This window comes from Schistocerca nitens, chromosome 10 (assembly GCF_023898315.1).
Source record: "Schistocerca nitens isolate TAMUIC-IGC-003100 chromosome 10, iqSchNite1.1, whole genome shotgun sequence".
NCBI lineage: Eukaryota > Metazoa > Arthropoda > Insecta > Orthoptera > Acrididae > Schistocerca > Schistocerca nitens.
Genome location: NC_064623.1, coordinates 82133261 through 82151212, shown reverse-complemented (window position 1 = coordinate 82151212; position 17952 = coordinate 82133261). Strand labels below are relative to the sequence as shown.

The 17952-nt window shown below is 38.5% G+C and overlaps 2 protein-coding genes across 2 annotated transcripts in view; one reads left to right on the top strand and one right to left on the bottom strand.

The window, feature by feature from the left end:
• The window catches only part of LOC126210168 (mitochondrial 2-oxodicarboxylate carrier), a 99344-nt gene extending 94041 nt beyond the window's left edge, over positions 1 to 5303 (top strand). The window contains exon 8 of the mRNA XM_049939325.1: positions 1627 to 5303. Within this exon, the coding sequence (XP_049795282.1) occupies positions 1627 to 1747 (121 nt within the window). The 3' untranslated portion in view covers positions 1748 to 5303. The remainder of the gene's footprint in view (positions 1 to 1626) is intronic.
• A 1821-nt stretch (positions 5304 to 7124) lies between these two features.
• The window catches only part of LOC126210165 (vam6/Vps39-like protein), a 106641-nt gene continuing 95813 nt past the window's right edge, over positions 7125 to 17952 (bottom strand). Inside the window, exon 17 of the mRNA XM_049939320.1 lies at positions 7125 to 8247. Within this exon, the coding sequence (XP_049795277.1) occupies positions 8181 to 8247 (67 nt within the window). The 3' untranslated portion in view covers positions 7125 to 8180. The remainder of the gene's footprint in view (positions 8248 to 17952) is intronic.

Genomic DNA, 17952 nt, shown 5'->3' with positions numbered 1-17952 from the left:
GGTGAATGGCAATACATCAGACAGCAGAGTTTCATGAAACTGTGTGCGGGACTGAGACTCAAATTCAGGATCTTTGCCTTTCATGGGCAAGTGCTCTACCAGCTGCGCTATCCAAGCAAGACTCACAACCCACTCTCACGGCTTTACTTCCGCCAGTACCAATCTCCTACCTTCCAGACTTCACAAAAGCTCTCCTTTCACGTTTCTCAGGAGATCTTTAGCGAAGTCTGGAAGGTAGGAGATATGGCACTGGTGGAAGTAAAGCTGTGAGGATGGGTCATCAGTCATTCTTGGGTAACATAGTTGCTAGAGCACTCGCCAAGGAAAGGGAAAGGTCCCGAATTCAAGCCTCAGTGTGGCACACAGCTTCAATTTGCCAGGAAGTTTCATATCAGCTGTGGACAGCAAATTTCATTCTGGAAACATCCACTCGGTTGTGGCTAGGCCAAGTCTCTGCAATATCATTTCTTCCAGGAGTGCTAGTCTTGGAAGTTTTGCAGGAGAGTTTCTGTGAAGTTTGTTAGGGAGGACATGAGCTACTGGTGCAAGTACAGCTGTGAGGACAGATCATGAGTCGTTCTTGGTAGCTCAATTGGTAGAGCACTTGCTCACAAAAGGCAAAGATTCTGAGTTCGTGTCTCAGTCTGGCACATGTACTGATGCAAGTAAAGCTGTGAGGATGGATCATGAGTTGTGCTTTGGTAACTAAGTCAGTAGAGCACTTGCTTGCAAAAGTCTGGAACACAATTGTAATCTGCCAGGAAGTTTCACATTGTTATGTATGGCTTCAGTAAGGAAAGGTGGGCTATAAAGTGGTGCGGCAACTGTCATCATCGTTAAGCTGGACAGGAGCAGAAGTGATTTGTAAACAAGAATAAGCAGACGATTTACTTAAGTCGTGTTTCTCTAGGCATACAAAGACTCGTTACAAATAACACAGCAAGAAGCAGAGTCCAGTTATTTCAATGTCAACAAGGAAGAGGCCCTCTAGAAAAAAGCATGAATGATATAGTCCCAGCTGAGACTACCCAGTGTCCGAATAGTGTCATGTAGTGAAGTTAGTCCAAGTGTGAGTGGGCTGTGTGGCTGCCACCGGCCATCCTATATTGTGGCAGCAGTTGGCACTCGTGGTACAGTGCCATTGGTGGCATGGTTTAGTGGGCATGCTCCAGTCCGGATCCCACATGACCACTATCAGCGTCTGACAGGAACGTGCAACTCTGTTGCCAACTTTGACACCTGTGGGGTGCTATCGATACGTGATACTCAACGTAGCTGCATGTTCCACTGCAGAGCAAAAGTTTCATTCTGGGAACAGTGTTTCATACTGGCGTCATCAATGACAATGCCTTTGTCGCCAAGTAATGTAGACTGTGACATTATCACGACTGCTCTGTGTAAATGAAATCGATACAGTGTGTTAATAGACAGTACGACATGGGATGCCTGTGACAGTCTGCAGAGATTCACCTAAAGATGACTGTTGGATGCACAGTTGAAATAGTGGTACCGAACAATGACTAGCTGCAATCCTGAAACATCAAGTATTCAGAATTCTGGCAAAAGTTAAAGTTTCCATTATATGTAGCTTAATGAGTAATAATCAATATAAATTTTCTGTTTCAGATGGAGAGCACTTTACAAGGGATTGTTACCTAAAGTCCTCCGCCTTGGTCCTGGTGGAGCTATTATGCTGGTCGTTTATGACTACAGCTATAACTACCTCAGTACCAGATTCCCCGATTAGTGTCTGTAGCACGCTGTATCAAAACCTAGCCCTTACCTAATTCTTTTTCCACGCCTAACCTTTGCTTAATGCCATGATCTGCTATTAGAAGTGTGCAAATATCTGTCGCATTGATTACATATATTCACTTTAGCGTACTGCTACACTAAACACCACCAATATTTGAAACCTGACTTTCTTTTATGTCCTTTCAGAATATTAAGAAATTTGTTATCTACAAGTTAGAGCCATATATTAACTGCAACTTTAGTGTAGGTAATAATGTCTTAGTAATCCCAAATGTACACAGAAACTCCTCTACACATAAAACCAAAAACATTACCTTACAAGCTGCAAAATGGCATCTGTTTCCTTCTTTTCTGTTATAGTTGTATCTCTTGCAAAAGCAACGAGAATCCAGTGATATAGGCACCAATTATAAAAATCTGGACAGTTGTAAATTATACCAAATCCATTTTGTTTAAATTACAGAACATGAACTGAGTCAAGGAAAAAACAGCCCATTAGTTATTTGTTGGCACAGCTGAGTCTAAAATAACAACTTCTTATAACATAAAACACAACTTTTCTCCCTTTGATGATGCATTGGTCAGTTCACCATAGTTTTACCCCTGATTTTTCTTTACTGCCAATAGTTAGGGCAACAGCAGTTCAAGATTTAACATCAAACTTTCATGATGACATTTTTCAAAGTTTCCATTTTCTTTTACTTCTAGAAAATTAATATTTTTTATTCAAGATTATATTTATCCATAACTAAGTTAACTCTGCTTCAGAAAAAAGTAAATAAATAAAAAAATTTATTTTAAGATATGAAACAGAAGTAATATAGCAGCAGTTTGATTCTCGTATGTTGTTGATAACTTCCTGTGCTGGTAATGCTCCTTGTTTCAAAAGGTTCCAAATAAAACCTGCTCTAAATTTTTTACTGCAGCGTCTACAAGAATAATGAAATGTATATATTGTACTAGTCATCAAATACTGAATTTTAAATGCTGGTCATGTAACATTCCTTCATAATTAATAATTTTATTTACACAATTAAGAAACTATATTTGAACAGGCTAAGCTACTGTACTAAGGATCTTTTAATTCCTGATTTCTATAAGTAATTTTGTTAAGTTTGGGAGCAGAGTTTATACTTAAAAAATTCTTTTTGTGGAATTTGACAGCAATAATTTCAGGAAATTCTAATCAGTAAAATCATACTGATCTGAACATATATTGATCTGAATATGCTATTATTATTAGGCAGATCTATCTGTGCATCACTTATTCAGCTAATGACACTCACTAGTGACAATCAGGATTTTTCTATTTCCACGTCGTCACAAGCCAGTGAAATTTAAATGCAGGCATGACACATTTTAGTCCTTTTAAAGTACACTCTACATCCAAGTCCCAGTTTCCCCATCCTTGTGTTCGCTTTTGACGTGTTTTGCTTGACTGTTTCTTTCTTGTAAATGTCTTACAATTCACTTGGTATGATCCCTTGAGCTCGTGCTGTTTTTGCAGAAAATTTGTTAGGATGTTAAGGTATTTCCATGTTTGACAAATGTCAAATTTTCTTCCTGATACCAAAACAGCTCCTATGGAGTAGTGACAATTTTTGTGGATGCTAGAAGTGTTCTGGAATAGAGTGTGTGTTTGTGGCTTGCAGGATTTGCAGCCTGTGTAATGGCAAGATGATAGGTTTGCTTATGAAGTTAACCTGATACATTAAAAGATAAATACAAAACATATCAATTGTACCTGTTGCTCATAAGAGCTAAGGAAAAGGCATTTTATTGTATCTCAATTAATGAAGTAAAGACTGAAGAGCTCCATAATTTGTGATGCTATTTTAAACTGTGTGATGTTCTATTTAGTTTTATCAAGAACTGATGATTATGTTTATTTTGGCAGTATAAACAAAATTTTGCAAATTCATGCTATGAGTGTAACTAAGATAATTAACTACCCATATTTTAAATGTCTTGCAAGGGTGGTTAAAAAAAGTTATAATGTCGGTTGTCTTAGAATTGAATGCTCATGTTGCCAAAGTTACTCGATACATAAAGCATACAAGTCTCATTTTTGTACATTGGGATATAGAAAAACTATTTGAAGTGTCTGTAATCTTTAAGTTTTTTTTCAATTTAAACTAACATATTTTGCATGTGAAAGGAAAAGCTAATTGTCTTGGTACTAATGCGTAAATATTTTGCAGATAGTCATCAATTTATGTTTATGTAGGAACAATTGTATTTGTTATTCGTTTTCAGTTTTAATTACACTTGCTGTAGATTCATAAATCTTTAATGAGACACAATATATGGAACAAAAGTTCCTGATTTAATTTTGAGACATAAATGACAGGTACAGGGAAGATCAAGTCAGGTGTTTGTTCTTAAAAAGCTTGATCATTTTTAAAGAAAATTTTGGAAGATGGAATGCTGTGCTACTAAGTACTGAGTCTAAAAATTAACAAAACACCATTTTTGGATTTTATCTATCGATTTATATAATGTTCCTTGTACAGATCGATACTGTTTAGTGCACAGAGATAGTTAGTTGACTGATAGATTTGTAGCCGTCATAAGATAATTGGTTATATTACTGAGGGTAAAGTGCCTGCAAATGAATGAATATAAGATGTGATATGCACTGACACTAACACACAGAGAATGAAAAGTAAATAGTTAACCTTTTCACAAATCATGCTTCCCTTCTGTACTATTGTTTCTTTGTGCTATTTATTAAGACATTTGTTTCTGAAAACAGTATCAAACTCATATGCTCAAGTTCTAATATGTGTTTATATGGGCTGCTACTGTAAAACAAAGCAATGTTTAAAAACACACAGCAGATATTTCACATTTATCATAATGATGACTTTATAGTATGTGCCTTATCAAAGTGTTTTGACAAATCTCTTATTCTATCTGTAGGCATAACATTTGTTATTCTTTACAAAATAAGAACTGTGCCAAATTTATATAAGTCTGATGTTGATCTTCACAATATTAAGCCAAAGAGTTAATAACTTGCTTATCAATGATCAAACTTTTGAAAGTTAATAATAAAAGATACAATAACAGCACTTGGCAAAATTTAATAATCACCAACATGGACAAAAATGAAGTAAAATATGCAGGATAATTTATGTTGAAGTGACAAGCTGAAGGGATGTGCCCAGGCAGGAAGATGTCAGATTATGAGAAAAAACTTGCCATTTATTTTCTTTTTGCCTGGGAGTGAATGACCTTGCCTGTTTGTTTTGTTCTAAAAGATTGAGAAAACTTTATTTTTGTCAAGTGCAGTCATTCTATCTTTCACTCAGTTTGAGCAGTCTTACTTGACACGTATGTTATGCTTTATATATGTTAACGATTTGCTCTACTGCCTTATAAGTGATGCAATTAATTCTGTGATCATCAGTTGACAGGGGCTACTGTAGAAGGTGTATGCATTGAACATTGTTGTACTGTTAAAGTTATGAAAACATTTTTATATTGTGTTGTACAAAACTGCAGTGTACTTTGTGGGAACATAAAGAATTTTCTGCATTACAGAAGGTAACTTTAATTATTGTCTAATCACAATTGAAGTATATCCTGCCATCCTCTGCTCTTAAAACTTCAGCTGCACGGGAAGTGCACGTGTGTATTCAGCTCTCTCAGTACGATTTTGTGAGCCACGCTGTTACAGCACTGGATAAAATTTCTGGGCTGATTGTATGAGGGTGTGCTGAAAAGCAATGCCTCTGCATTTTTTATGTGAAAACTCTTAAAATGTTTTAAAAGTTCTCACATGTGTTCTTTAAGTTTCGCAAAAATCGGATGGGCCAAGTCGGGACAGTATAGAGGACGATTGATGACAGTGAATCTAGGGGATCAGATTGTTGTAGATACAGTGTTTGTGTGTAGTCTGGCATCGTCATGCTGAAGGAATGGTGCTCCATGTGTGGATGAAGTTTTCTGTGGTTAGAATCTCAATTACAACAAGCTTTTTCTCATGCACCTACACAGTTGCATTACACGTCACCACATTACACGCTACAATTCGGAGCCCCATGGTGGCAGAGGGTTGCAACTTGTGCCTGTGGGGTGGGAAAATTGTCTGAATAATATACATGCAATACCTCAACAGAAGGAGAACAGAATAAAACTTTGGAGGCAATACTTTTCAGCACACCCTAGTACATCAAAAGTCACTATTTTCCTTTCAAATCTTTTTCTGTTACATATTCTCAAATCTCACCCATACACTTACATGTACATCTTCTCGCACCAACAATTTTGTAACTATTTTTGCGAGCTTGTATCTGCAACCTTGCTCAAGATGACAATGACTAATGCAATCTGCTAATGATTGTTATCCGAGTGTCCAGACACACATGTTCCCATCATGATGCTGTAGATAAAACTGGAGCTTCTGAAAAGATGACATGGTGACACTTCTGTACCTAGCGTTGTTGCTGGGTGCACTACTGTCAGCATGCGTCCCTCTGATGCTGCGTCAAAGGAAGCCACAAAAAAGGTTGCTGTTCTCACAGTCCATCATGTGGTAAAAAAAAATTATCAGTAAGTTTCTTCTGTGTTTATAACATTGAATGCGATTTTTGTGTTTCCTGTACAAAAAAATGGTTCAAATGGCTCTGAGTACTATGGGACTTAACATCTGTGGTCATCAGTCCCCTAGAACTTAGAACTACTTAAACCTAACTAACCTAAGAACATCACACACATCCATGCCCGAGGCAGGATTCGAACCTACGACCGTAGCGGTCACACGGTTCCAGACTGAAGCACCTAGAACCGCATGACCACACCTGCCGGCGTTTCCTGTACAATATACATTGAATGTAAATTAAAACTCACTTGTAAATTCGGTTTTTGGCTTTCATGTTACACTCTTTTATTAGTTACATTCTTTTATTACTCTTAATTATCAAATAATACTGGTCCACAATAATATACAGAAAAATTGGAAAATCACTCGTGATTGGAGGGTTAAGTTGTGAACGAGGACTCTGACACTACCTTCCGCATCTTTGTTCTTCTTCTCGAGTCTGACAACAGGTGGAACCCTCTCCTTTCCAACTTTTCCTAATGATTTCCTCTTTCCTACCTTAAGAAAGAACATACAAATTCTGAAAATTAGGATTTGATTTTGTACAGTACTAGGAATTTTGCCACCTAAAGGTAAGCCATTATGCCTTCCCGTAGTTCAATAGATTTCTCGTGATGCTGTTCAATACATCTGCCGCTAGTCTCTTGTTGAGTGAGTCATTATTTTTATACACTTACCCCAGTTACATTTTATTTGTGTGAAGGTTTCAGAACCTACAGTGAAAAATATTCATCATCTGAAATGAGAATAATGAAACACACACTTAAAAAGAAGCTATAAACAAGTTTTTATTTCCAATATTTTTCTCACTAGACCGAGTCATAAATATGAACATGCTATCACATGCAGGCTTAAATAAAGTTGCTGTTTTATTACTGAACATGTGAGAAGCTTGAAACTGTTAACAACAACAACGCTCCCACTGGTACACATTATGGAACACTGGGCAGATTCTCTTATTAAGTCGCCTTTCCGCACAGGCAATCATGGCTGTTTAAAATGTTTGTAGCAAAAAATATAAAAAAAATTAAAATGGAAGAACTGGTTTACTCTGCCCAAAATGTGATAGAACATGGCCTATACGTAACAGAAACTGTGGTGGAAAAAGGCACTTTGCTGCTTCTGTCGTTCATGCAAGTTCTTACAGCTATACAATATAAAATTAAAACATTTTATGTGTAATTGTCCTAGTTTATCAAAGATTAACATGCATGATAACTTTTTAACCTATTAACAAAAAATAAAGTCTTTCACAAAAAATTTTAATTGTGATAAAAATCTCAACAAAAGTGTCACAATGACAAAGATCTGAATGCCCACCATTGGATGTAACAAAAAAAAAAAGGCTGAACATTTTATTTTTCCCAAACAAACTTATTAGGAAAGCATTAATGTACCTGACAAAGATTCACATGGCACCTATTTCTCTGAACATACATGATTACTACAGTCCTTACTGCATACGTTAGAAGCTGTTGTGCATTTGAGGTGCAAAATATAACCAGATCAATTACAACTTGACTCGCAGTGTCTTGGCCAAAATACACAAAGTGACAGTCAGGCTCTAATGCCATAACATGGGGCCCCTCCAACTTGACTAGCTTCGGTTCTCAAATACATGCTCCCCTCAGGGCACTAACTGTAAACTGCCGTAAGCTACCGAACAGTATTCCCACAAACTGGTCTACATGTATTCTGCCAAATCGACATGTCAGCAGATACAGACCTGTCTGCACACTTTTAGAATACAAAGAGGTACTCGGTTTGCATTTTCACAAAGCTTCTGTGATGAGTACAAAGACAAACCAGGCAGTTTCCGCTAAGTAGTCCGCCTCTCCTGGCACGAGTAATGGACTATGTCACCATTCGGGTACCGAGCAAAGGCACTGGAACAGAGAAGAACAACACTTAGATATGCTATGGCAATTTAAATGAAATTAGTGGTAAAGTTAGCATCAAAATTGGGGACTACGTAGCAGATCAGGTGAAGGAATTCTGCCAGCACAGATGCAAAATAACTTATGAAAAAAGTAGCAAGGAGGATAAGTGGACAATCACAGGTAAAAAGAGAATTCTCCTCAAAGTAAATCTGTGAGTATCAGCTCTAGCCCTTGTCAAAAATGGAAAGTCCAGGCTGGAATAATAATGTGGAAAGGACAGACTGCTACTCACCATAGTGAGTCACCTGAGCTACAGACAGGTACAAAGAAAAATATAGTTTGAAATTTTTTAGATTTTGGGCAAGCACAACTCTCAAACAATTTTTTTTTTTTTTTTTTTTTTTTTTTTTCTGAAGAAGGACAGTGCCTGAGAGATAAATCATTTACAGCAATCTTTTTAATTGTACCTGTCTGAACTCAACACCATCTCTACATGGTGAGTAGAAATGTAGCCCTGGGGGAGGTCACCAAAGGTGGGATCGACATGTTAAAACCATCTATACAGCGGTGTAAATTTGGCTCCATTGTGAGATACCTTGGGTCCTTTCATCATAGTTGGCCCTCATTTGCAAGTAATCAATAAAAAAAAGAATGTTGTTTTATGCTCTAGAGCCTTAAAAATAATATCATTATGCAGAGTGTCAGTGTAGTGTAGTGTGTAAGATACAATCCTCATGTGCAGAAGGTTGTGGGTTCGAAACCTGTCAGATGCTTTGAAATTTTTATTTTTTAGTCTTTATTGAAATGACTTTGATCATTATTTTTAGTCAAATAACCGGTTAAAAATAGATTTAATTTCTAATACTTTCTGCATCATTTTCTCAGTGTATTGACTCTTTCATTTACTCTCACTTTTTCTTCCTAACATTCTTTTTCTGTCTGGAATCTTTGTGCATCTGATTTTCATTACTTTCATTTATCTATCATAATATTTAAATGTTTGCAAATGGGAATCTACCGATTAAAAACAAAAGACAAAATAATCTCTCTATGTTGGCTGTGCAATGGTGCCAAAAATGTATTGTGTGTTACAAGTTGTACATTTTCTTGGACAACAATCATCATAGAACATTTAAAACATAAATTATTGTTGCACTGTGGACAAAATAATGCATGAGGATTTAAAGAAAAGAAGGGACTATTAATAAAATGAACTTCAAGTAAAATGAGGAATGGAAATAATGAATGCAATAACAATAGAACTGACAAGGATGGATCGGAAAAATTCTGGGATGAACTTGATCAACTAGTAAAGACTATACCGGATACTAACAGTAAAATTCTGCTTGGACACTGTAATGTGAAGATAGGACGAGAGAAGAAATTTCGAGGTGTGGTGGGGGAATGGCCAGAGCATAAACTTACAAACAAGAATCGGGAATGGTTAATTGAATTTTTTATTAAAAGTAGATTAGTTTTGAAGACAACAAGGTTTAAGAGAAGACCACATAAGTTAATGACATGGAAGTGCCCTAACGTCCAGCTAGGAGAGTTCCAGATAGATCATGTAGCCATGGATCAGAAATTCCATAAGAAAATCTATAATGTTTAAGTGCTGCATGGCATCGATGCTGACTCAGACCAATACATTTCAAAAATTAAAATCAAACTGACACCTAAAAGAAAAAGCAAACCTCAAAAGTTAGATACAAAGAGAACACATGACCCTGGTTATATTATTAATAATCAGATGTATTACAAGAGACCAAGAATACCTTTAAGTGACAATCTAGAAGCCACTGTCAATCGATTAAAAGCCTTGGCTGAAGAAATAGCTCCAGTAAGGAAACACAAGAAACATGCTCGGTGGAATGAGCAATGCGATGTAGCAATTCAACATAGACATAAGGCCTGGTTAAATGACCACAAAGGAGAACTGAAAGCTCCAGGTAGGAATTAATAAATGCTAAACGATCAACCACCAAAGAAATTAGAAGGATCAAAAGGCAATATCATAAGGACTTGCTAAAATCTATCGAGGATGCTTTCAATTGCCACAAGACAAGAGATTACTATCAGACATTCACACAATACCAGTCGAAATGCACTCCACCTACTCTTATGATGAAGGATACAAATGGGAAGGTGGCACATAACAATTATGACAATTCAATGATATTGGCTAAATATTTCAAACAGTTACTAAATAGCGCAGAACCTGAACATAATTTGGAATTTGACACCTATCCAAGAAACAAAATGCATTTAGAAAGAGTTTTACCACCACATCCAGATGAAGTACAAGCAGTGATTAACTCACTTCGGAATTATAAAGTGGCAGGTGAGAACCAACTAGTGGCAGAACTTTGAAATATGCAAATGTACAAACTATTCTGAACTTACACAAACATCTTACAGACATTTAGAATACTGAGAAGTTACCAGAGGAATGGAATGTTGGAATAATCCATCCACTACACAAAAAAGGAGATAGATCGGATCCAAATAATTATAGGGGTATGTCCGTACTGGAAATTACTTATAAAATTTTTTCCAAGGTTCTGTATTTCAGAATTCATGAACAGCTTGATTGTCAACTAGGCGAATATCAAGGGGGCTTTCGTCCGGGATGAAGCTGTCCTGATCAAATTATTAGTCTCAAATGGATAATGAAACATCAAAGGGTCAGGAACAGGTAGCTAGTGATCACCTTTGTCGATTTTTAAAAAGTCTACGATAGTATCCATTGTGAACCTCTACTGTCAATTCTTATAGAATTTGGTTTACATCAGGAACTTGTCAACCTCGTTGCCGTCACACTTCGAAACACTGAACCTTTTGAGATTCATACTGGCCTTCGACAAGGCTATGGATTGTCTCTATTATTGTTCAATTGTGTGCTGGAGAAAATCATGCGTGAATGGAACAAGATATGCCCCACCATCTGTTAAGATTGGAAGAACGATTCCACTTAACTGCCTTGCATTTGCAGATGATTTGGTGCTGTTAGCAAACAAAATTGATGAAGCAAAGGTATTGATAGAACAACTAGAATGATTAGTGGCGAAGGTTGGATTGCAAATTTCGTTTGAGTAAACAGAAATGATGCCCAGCTTCCCACTTGACACATCCCATATCATACTCCATATTGACGAAAAATTAAAGTAGTAAAAAAGTTTAAATATCTTGGTGAGATTATTACCTGGAATGCTAATGAAAGAGCATCAATAGATAGTAGAACATTAAAACTACAGCGAGTACAGAGAAGCACATGGGCAACCTACAAAAAACGATCTCTCTCTATAAATGTTAAATTTCGACATTGCTCCTCCATCGTTAAACTGGAAGCAGTGCAAGTGAAACACTAATCAAACTAAATACTCAAGCACCAACTGACAAATTGCAGAAAGTTGATAGAAGAATACTCCAAACAATTATCAGTAAAAAAACATCCAAGTTAATGGGCAGTGGAGGATGTCATATCTGCAGAAGAACGAGCAGCCAGATCACAGCGAATGAAGAAATTTTGGAAAACGAAGAAATGGCTGACTGCTAAGACCTAAACTTAATCATTGTAGATTCTGTTGTATTATGTTTGATTTTAGTGTTCCAATGCGGGCATAAACTAGGTAAATAAATACCACAGATGAAAATATAAAATGATCAAACACACAAAATTAAATCAAAGTTTTTATATAAAAATGATTAAAATCACATTGATAAAGATTCCAAATGAAAAAAGAATGATAGGAATAAAAATGAGTAAATGAAAAAGTTAATACGATGATTAAAATGACACGACAAAAGACTGGAATTAAAAAGGTACATTTTAGCCAATTAATTGAATAAAAATAATGATCAAAGTAATTTGAAGTCGCAAGCTTCTGCACTTTAGGGTTTTTATCTTAACCTCCGTGCTACACCATCACTTTGCCTAACATTATTATAAAGTATATACAACTTCACTTTTTTGTTGAAAGTCCACATCGACAGAAGGACTGCACGGTGACATACAACACCTGGGATACTAACCTACACTACTGTATATATACACTCCTGGAAATGGAAAAAAGAACACATTGACACCGGTGTGTCAGACCCACCATACTTGCTCCGGACACTGCGAGAGGGGTGTACAAGCAATGATCACACGCACGGCACAGCTGACACACCAGGAACCGCGGTGTTGGCCGTCGAATGGCGCTAGCTGCGCAGCATTTGTGCACCGCCGCCGTCAGTGTCAGCCAGTTTGCCGTGGCATACGGAGCTCCATCGCAGTCTTTAACACTGGTAGCATGCCGCGACAGCGTGGACGTGAACCGTATGTGCAGTTGACGGACTTTGAGCGAGGGCGTATAGTGGGCATGCGGGAGGTCGGGTGGACGTACCGCCGAATTGCTCAACACGTGGGGCGTGAGGTCTCCACAGTACATCGATGTTGTTGCCAGTGGTCGGCGGAAGGTGCACGTGCCCGTCGACCTGGGACCGGACTGCAGCGACGCACGGATGCACGCCAAGACCGTAGGATCCTACGCAGTGCCGTAGGGGACCGCACCGCCACTTCCCAGCAAATTAGGGACACTGTTGCTCCTGGGGTATCGGCGAGGACCATTCGCAACCGTCTCCATGAAGCTGGGCTACGGTCCCGCACACCGTTAGGCCGTCTTCCGCTCACGCCCCAACATCGTGCAGCCCGCCTCCAGTGGTGTCGCGACAGGCGTGAATGGAGGGACGAATGGAGACGTGTCGTCTTCAGCGATGAGAGTCGCTTCTGCCTTGGTGCCAATGATGGTTGTATGCGTGTTTGGCACCGTGCAGGTGAGCGCCACAATCAGGACTGCATACGACCGAGGCACACAGGGCCAACACCCGGCATCATGGTGTGGGGAGCGATCTCCTACACTGGCCGTACACCACTGGTGATCGTCGAGGGGACACTGAATAGTGCACGGTACATCCAAACCGTCATCGAACCCATCGTTCTACCATTCCTAGACCGGCACGGGAACTTGCTGTTCCAACAGGACAATGCACGTCCGCATGTATCCCGTGCCACCCAACGTGCTCTAGAAGGTGTAAGTCAACTACCCTGGCCGGCAAGATCTCCGGATCTGTCCCCCATTGAGCATGTTTGGGACTGGATGAAGCGTCGTCTCACGCGGTCTGCACGTCCAGCACGAACGCTGGTCCAACTGAGGCGCCAGGTGGAAATGGCATGGCAAGCCGTTCCACAGGACTACATCCAGCATCTCTACGATCGTCTCCATGGAAGAATAGCAGCCTGCATTGCTGCGAAAGGTGGATATACACTGTACTAGTGCCGACATTGTGCATGCTCTGTTGCCTGTGTCTTATTTCAATTTCCAGGAGTGTAGTTTCAAAATGGCGGTCCCACTCCTGGATCCTCTCCTTGCTAGTTTCAGAAAGAAATTGTTACCTGTGGGAAAACCACAAACAAGAGAATCTAAGGGTTTGAGATGTGGTACTAGAGAAGATTTCGGACAATGAAGTGGACTGATACGAAATGGGAAGGTTCTCCACATAACTGGTGTGAAACAAATATAATGAATTTAGTGAAACTAAACTTCTAATTGTTGTCATTTATAGGTCCTGTAACTTTGACTTCAGAGCACTTCGGCTCAAGCTAGAGAGGGTTCTTGATTCAATTTATAGGAAGTACCAGAAATTAGTTACATGTGATGTTGGTAGATCTCCTAAATTCATATGATCTGATGCCGACTGTGTTTTTTCCAATTAGGGTGCACGGTACAGTAGCACAGCCATAGACAATATTTTTATTAATTCTTCATTACTAGATGGGCATTCTGTTAGTAAAAGGGTGAATGGCCTTCCAGACCATGATGCACAAATTTTAACACTAAAAGGCTTTTGTACTCAAACAAATGTCACATATAGTTACAAACTATGTAGGAAAGTTAATCCAACAGCAATAGAGAGTTTTTTAAACCTCGTCAAGAAACAGGAGTGGCACGATGTTTATAGTGCTGATAATGTAGATGACAAATATAATACTTTCCTTAATACGTTTCTCATGCTCTTTGCAAGTTGCTTTCCATTAGAATGTTCTAAATGGGGTACTAGCAATAAAAGGCAGCCCGGGTGGCTGACTAGTGGGATAAGGATATCATGTAGAACAAACTGGAAATTATATCAAAATGTTAGAAGTAGCCACAATCAAGTTACAGTAGCCCATACTGTAAGTCACTGAAAAATGTTATTACAAAGGCAAAGAGGATATGGTATGCAAATAAAATAGCTAATTCACAGGATAAAATTAAAACCATATGGGCAGTTGTGAAGGAAGTGTCTGGTCAGCAGCACAAGGTCGACGATATAAAGTCAGTTCGTAGTAAAAAATATTTATATTATTGATAAATAAAATATATGTTCAGTATTTAACAAACATTTTCTGAGCATTGCTGGTGAATTAAATAAATATTTAGTTTCTACAGGGAATCATATAACCCTCTTGGCAAATGCCTTTCTGAGATTGATGTCTGAAATACTCCTCTGTGATACAGACAAGGGGGAGATTGAGTCAATAATTAAATCTCTCAAGACTAAGGACTCTCATGGATATAATGGAGTGCCTAGCAGAATATTTAAGGACTGTGCTGCACATGTTAGCCCTATATTTAGCCATATTTGTAATTTTTCCTTTAGGAATGGTCAGTTTCCTGAACGATTAAAGTACTCAGTAGTAAAGCTGCTTTATAAAAAGGGAGAAAGGGAAAATGTAGACAATTTTAGACCTATTTCTATGTCATCAGTGTTTGCTAAAGTTATTGAAAAGGCTGTGTATGTAAGGATAATTGATCATTTTACATTACACGATTTGATATCAAATGTACAGTTCAGCTTTAGAAGTCGTTTAACAACTGAAAATGCTATATTCTCTTTTCTCTGTGAGGTACTGAATGGGTTAAACAAAAGGTTTCGAATGCTAGGCGTATTTTTTGACTTAACTAAGGCGTTTAATTGTGTTGATCACAAAATATTGCTCCAGAAGTTGGACCATTACAGAATACAGGGAGTAGCTCACAATTGGTTCACCTCTTACTTTAGCAACAGACAGCAAAAGATCATTATTCACAGTGCTGAGAATGGCTGTGATGTGGGGGGCTGAGTGGGGTAAGGTCAAGTGGAGGATGCTCTAGCGATCAGTGTTGCGGCCGCTCATGTTCCCTGTTTATATAAATGATATGCCCTCTAGTATTACGGATACCTCTAAAATATCTAATGACACTAGCTTGGTAGTAAAGGATGTTGTGTACAACATTGGCTCGCTCGCTTTCAAATAGTGCAGTTCATGACATAAGTTCATGGCTTGTAAAAAATAATTTAACGCTAAATAACAGCAAGACTCAGTTTTTACAGTTTCTAGCAAAACCTGATGTTTTAATTTCACAGAATGGGCATATGATTAGTGAAACTGAACAGTTAAAATTTCTAGGTGTTCAGAAAGATAATGAACTGCCGTGGAAAGCCCATGTTCAGGATCTTGTTCTAAGACTTAGTGCTGCCCTTTTTACTATTCGACAGTACCTGAAGCGAGTATTTGTTTGACACGAAAATTAGTCTACTTTGCTTATTTTCATTTGCTTATGTTGTATGGTATTATATGTTGGGGTAACTCTTCCCATTATAAAAGGATATTTTTGGTTCAGAAACGGGCAGGTCCAGCAATAAGTGGTGTAAGTTCATGAACCTCTTGTTGACACCTGTTCATGATTCTGGGTGTTCTGACATTGGCCTCTCAACATATATATTCCTTACTGTCATTTCTTGTTGACAATATTAGCTTATTCCCAAGAATAAGCAGCTTTCACTCAGTTAATACTGGGCAGAAATCAAACCTGCATTTGGATCAGACTTTCTTAACTCTTGTGCAGAAAGATGTGCAGTATACTGCTTCATCCATTTTCAATAAGCTACCACTAGAAATCAAAAATGTTAGCAGTAATCCATGCGCTTTCAAACCGAAACTGAAGAGTTTCCTCAGGGGTCACTCCTCCTATTTTGTCGAAGAGTTCCTTGAAAAATTAAGCTGATTCTTGTTGCATTGTTGACTGCGTTTACTTAAACTTATGGCTTGTCTTTTTTTTTAGGTGCATAAACATTTTATTTTTATCTGTTATTACTTTTATGTTGTAATTTCATGTACTGACACGTTCCATGACCTTGGAATTAATGACATTAGCTGCAACAGGGCATTGATTTAAATCAATGGGAAGAGTTAAAAATTTGTGCTGGACTGCGATTTGAGCCCAGGTCTCTTGCTTACTACGCAGATGTGCTGACTGTTGCTCCATCTGGACACAGTGGTCATTGCAACTACACGGACTCCCTAGCACATCTCCTGTCAGACCCAAATTCTCAACTTAACCACACACTACTGATGTTGTGCCCCTTGCCCATTAGCCTCGTAACTCACTTTCCCCATTCATATAAATCAATGCCCTCGAGTACTAATGTCATTACTTCCATTGGATCTTTGATTCATAGTGACTGCAGGGTCAAAATTGTGTTTTTCCTTTGGACGTGTCTGAAAGAACAGACACCACATATATAATTAAGGCAAGGACAACCATTATCTCTCATTCAGCAAGGACGGGGTGTGTGTGCAGCACCCAGGAAAGCTTCAGGAAGAAAACTTTGACAGTGAGATGAAAATGGATATAAGCCTTGATCCTATCATCGTAAAATGGTTTAGAAAGAGGGCCAGTTTTGAAACGTATGGTAAATTTTTGTTTTTCAGTTGGTGACATTGTTTTGGTTTTTCTCTATTGCCAGGAACATTCCGACTGTTGACTCAGTTTGAATTTCTCACATTTGATGTCTAACCATGGAGCAGTTCACTTGTGCACAACGTATGCTAATCGTGAAAACGTTTTATCTGAATGGAAAAGTTATGCAGCAACTGTCACATGACTTTGTGCGATTCTAGGGCATAATGAAGCACTGAATGAATCAACAGTTTGCAGAGTCATGAAAAAGTTCTTTGAGACAGGTCCAACAGTAAACCTTACAAGTCCTCGGTGACATCGTTGGGCTGAAGTCAGCAGAAAATTGCAGTGATTTGTGACAGTGTGGTTGTTAGCCCAACGAAATCATTTGTCATTGTTCCCAACAATTGGGCTTAAGCTGTTCTTCAGTATGGAGAATTCTCTGGGATGCTCTCCTTTATCAGCCCTGTAAAATTCAGATGAAAGTGACAGATCACCAGAAGAGATGACAGTTTGTTGACTAGGTTCTGACAGGAGGACAACAGCTTCATAAACAAAATCATCTTCAGTGATGATGCACATTTCCACTTAAATGGTTTTGTGAATAAGCACAACTGCTGCATCCGGGGATCAGAAAATCCTTGCACAATCCAAGAAGCGGAAGCGCATACACAACGAGCGACAGTCTGGTGCAGCTTTTGATCGGTTGGCGTCATCGGCCCTTCTTTTTTTGAAGATGAGGCAGGACAATCTGTGGCAGTCGATTGACACCCATACCACGCGTTGATGAGGGAGTTTTTGTTGCCTCATTTGGATGAAATGGACATTGAAGAGTTGTGGATTCAGCAGGGTGGTGTCTCCTGCCATAATTCCTGCGAAACTATTCAGTTGTTCAACAAGCAGTTCCCAGATCACCTCATTTTGCGCAATGCTGATAATAATTGGGCACTAAGGTCGTGTGACT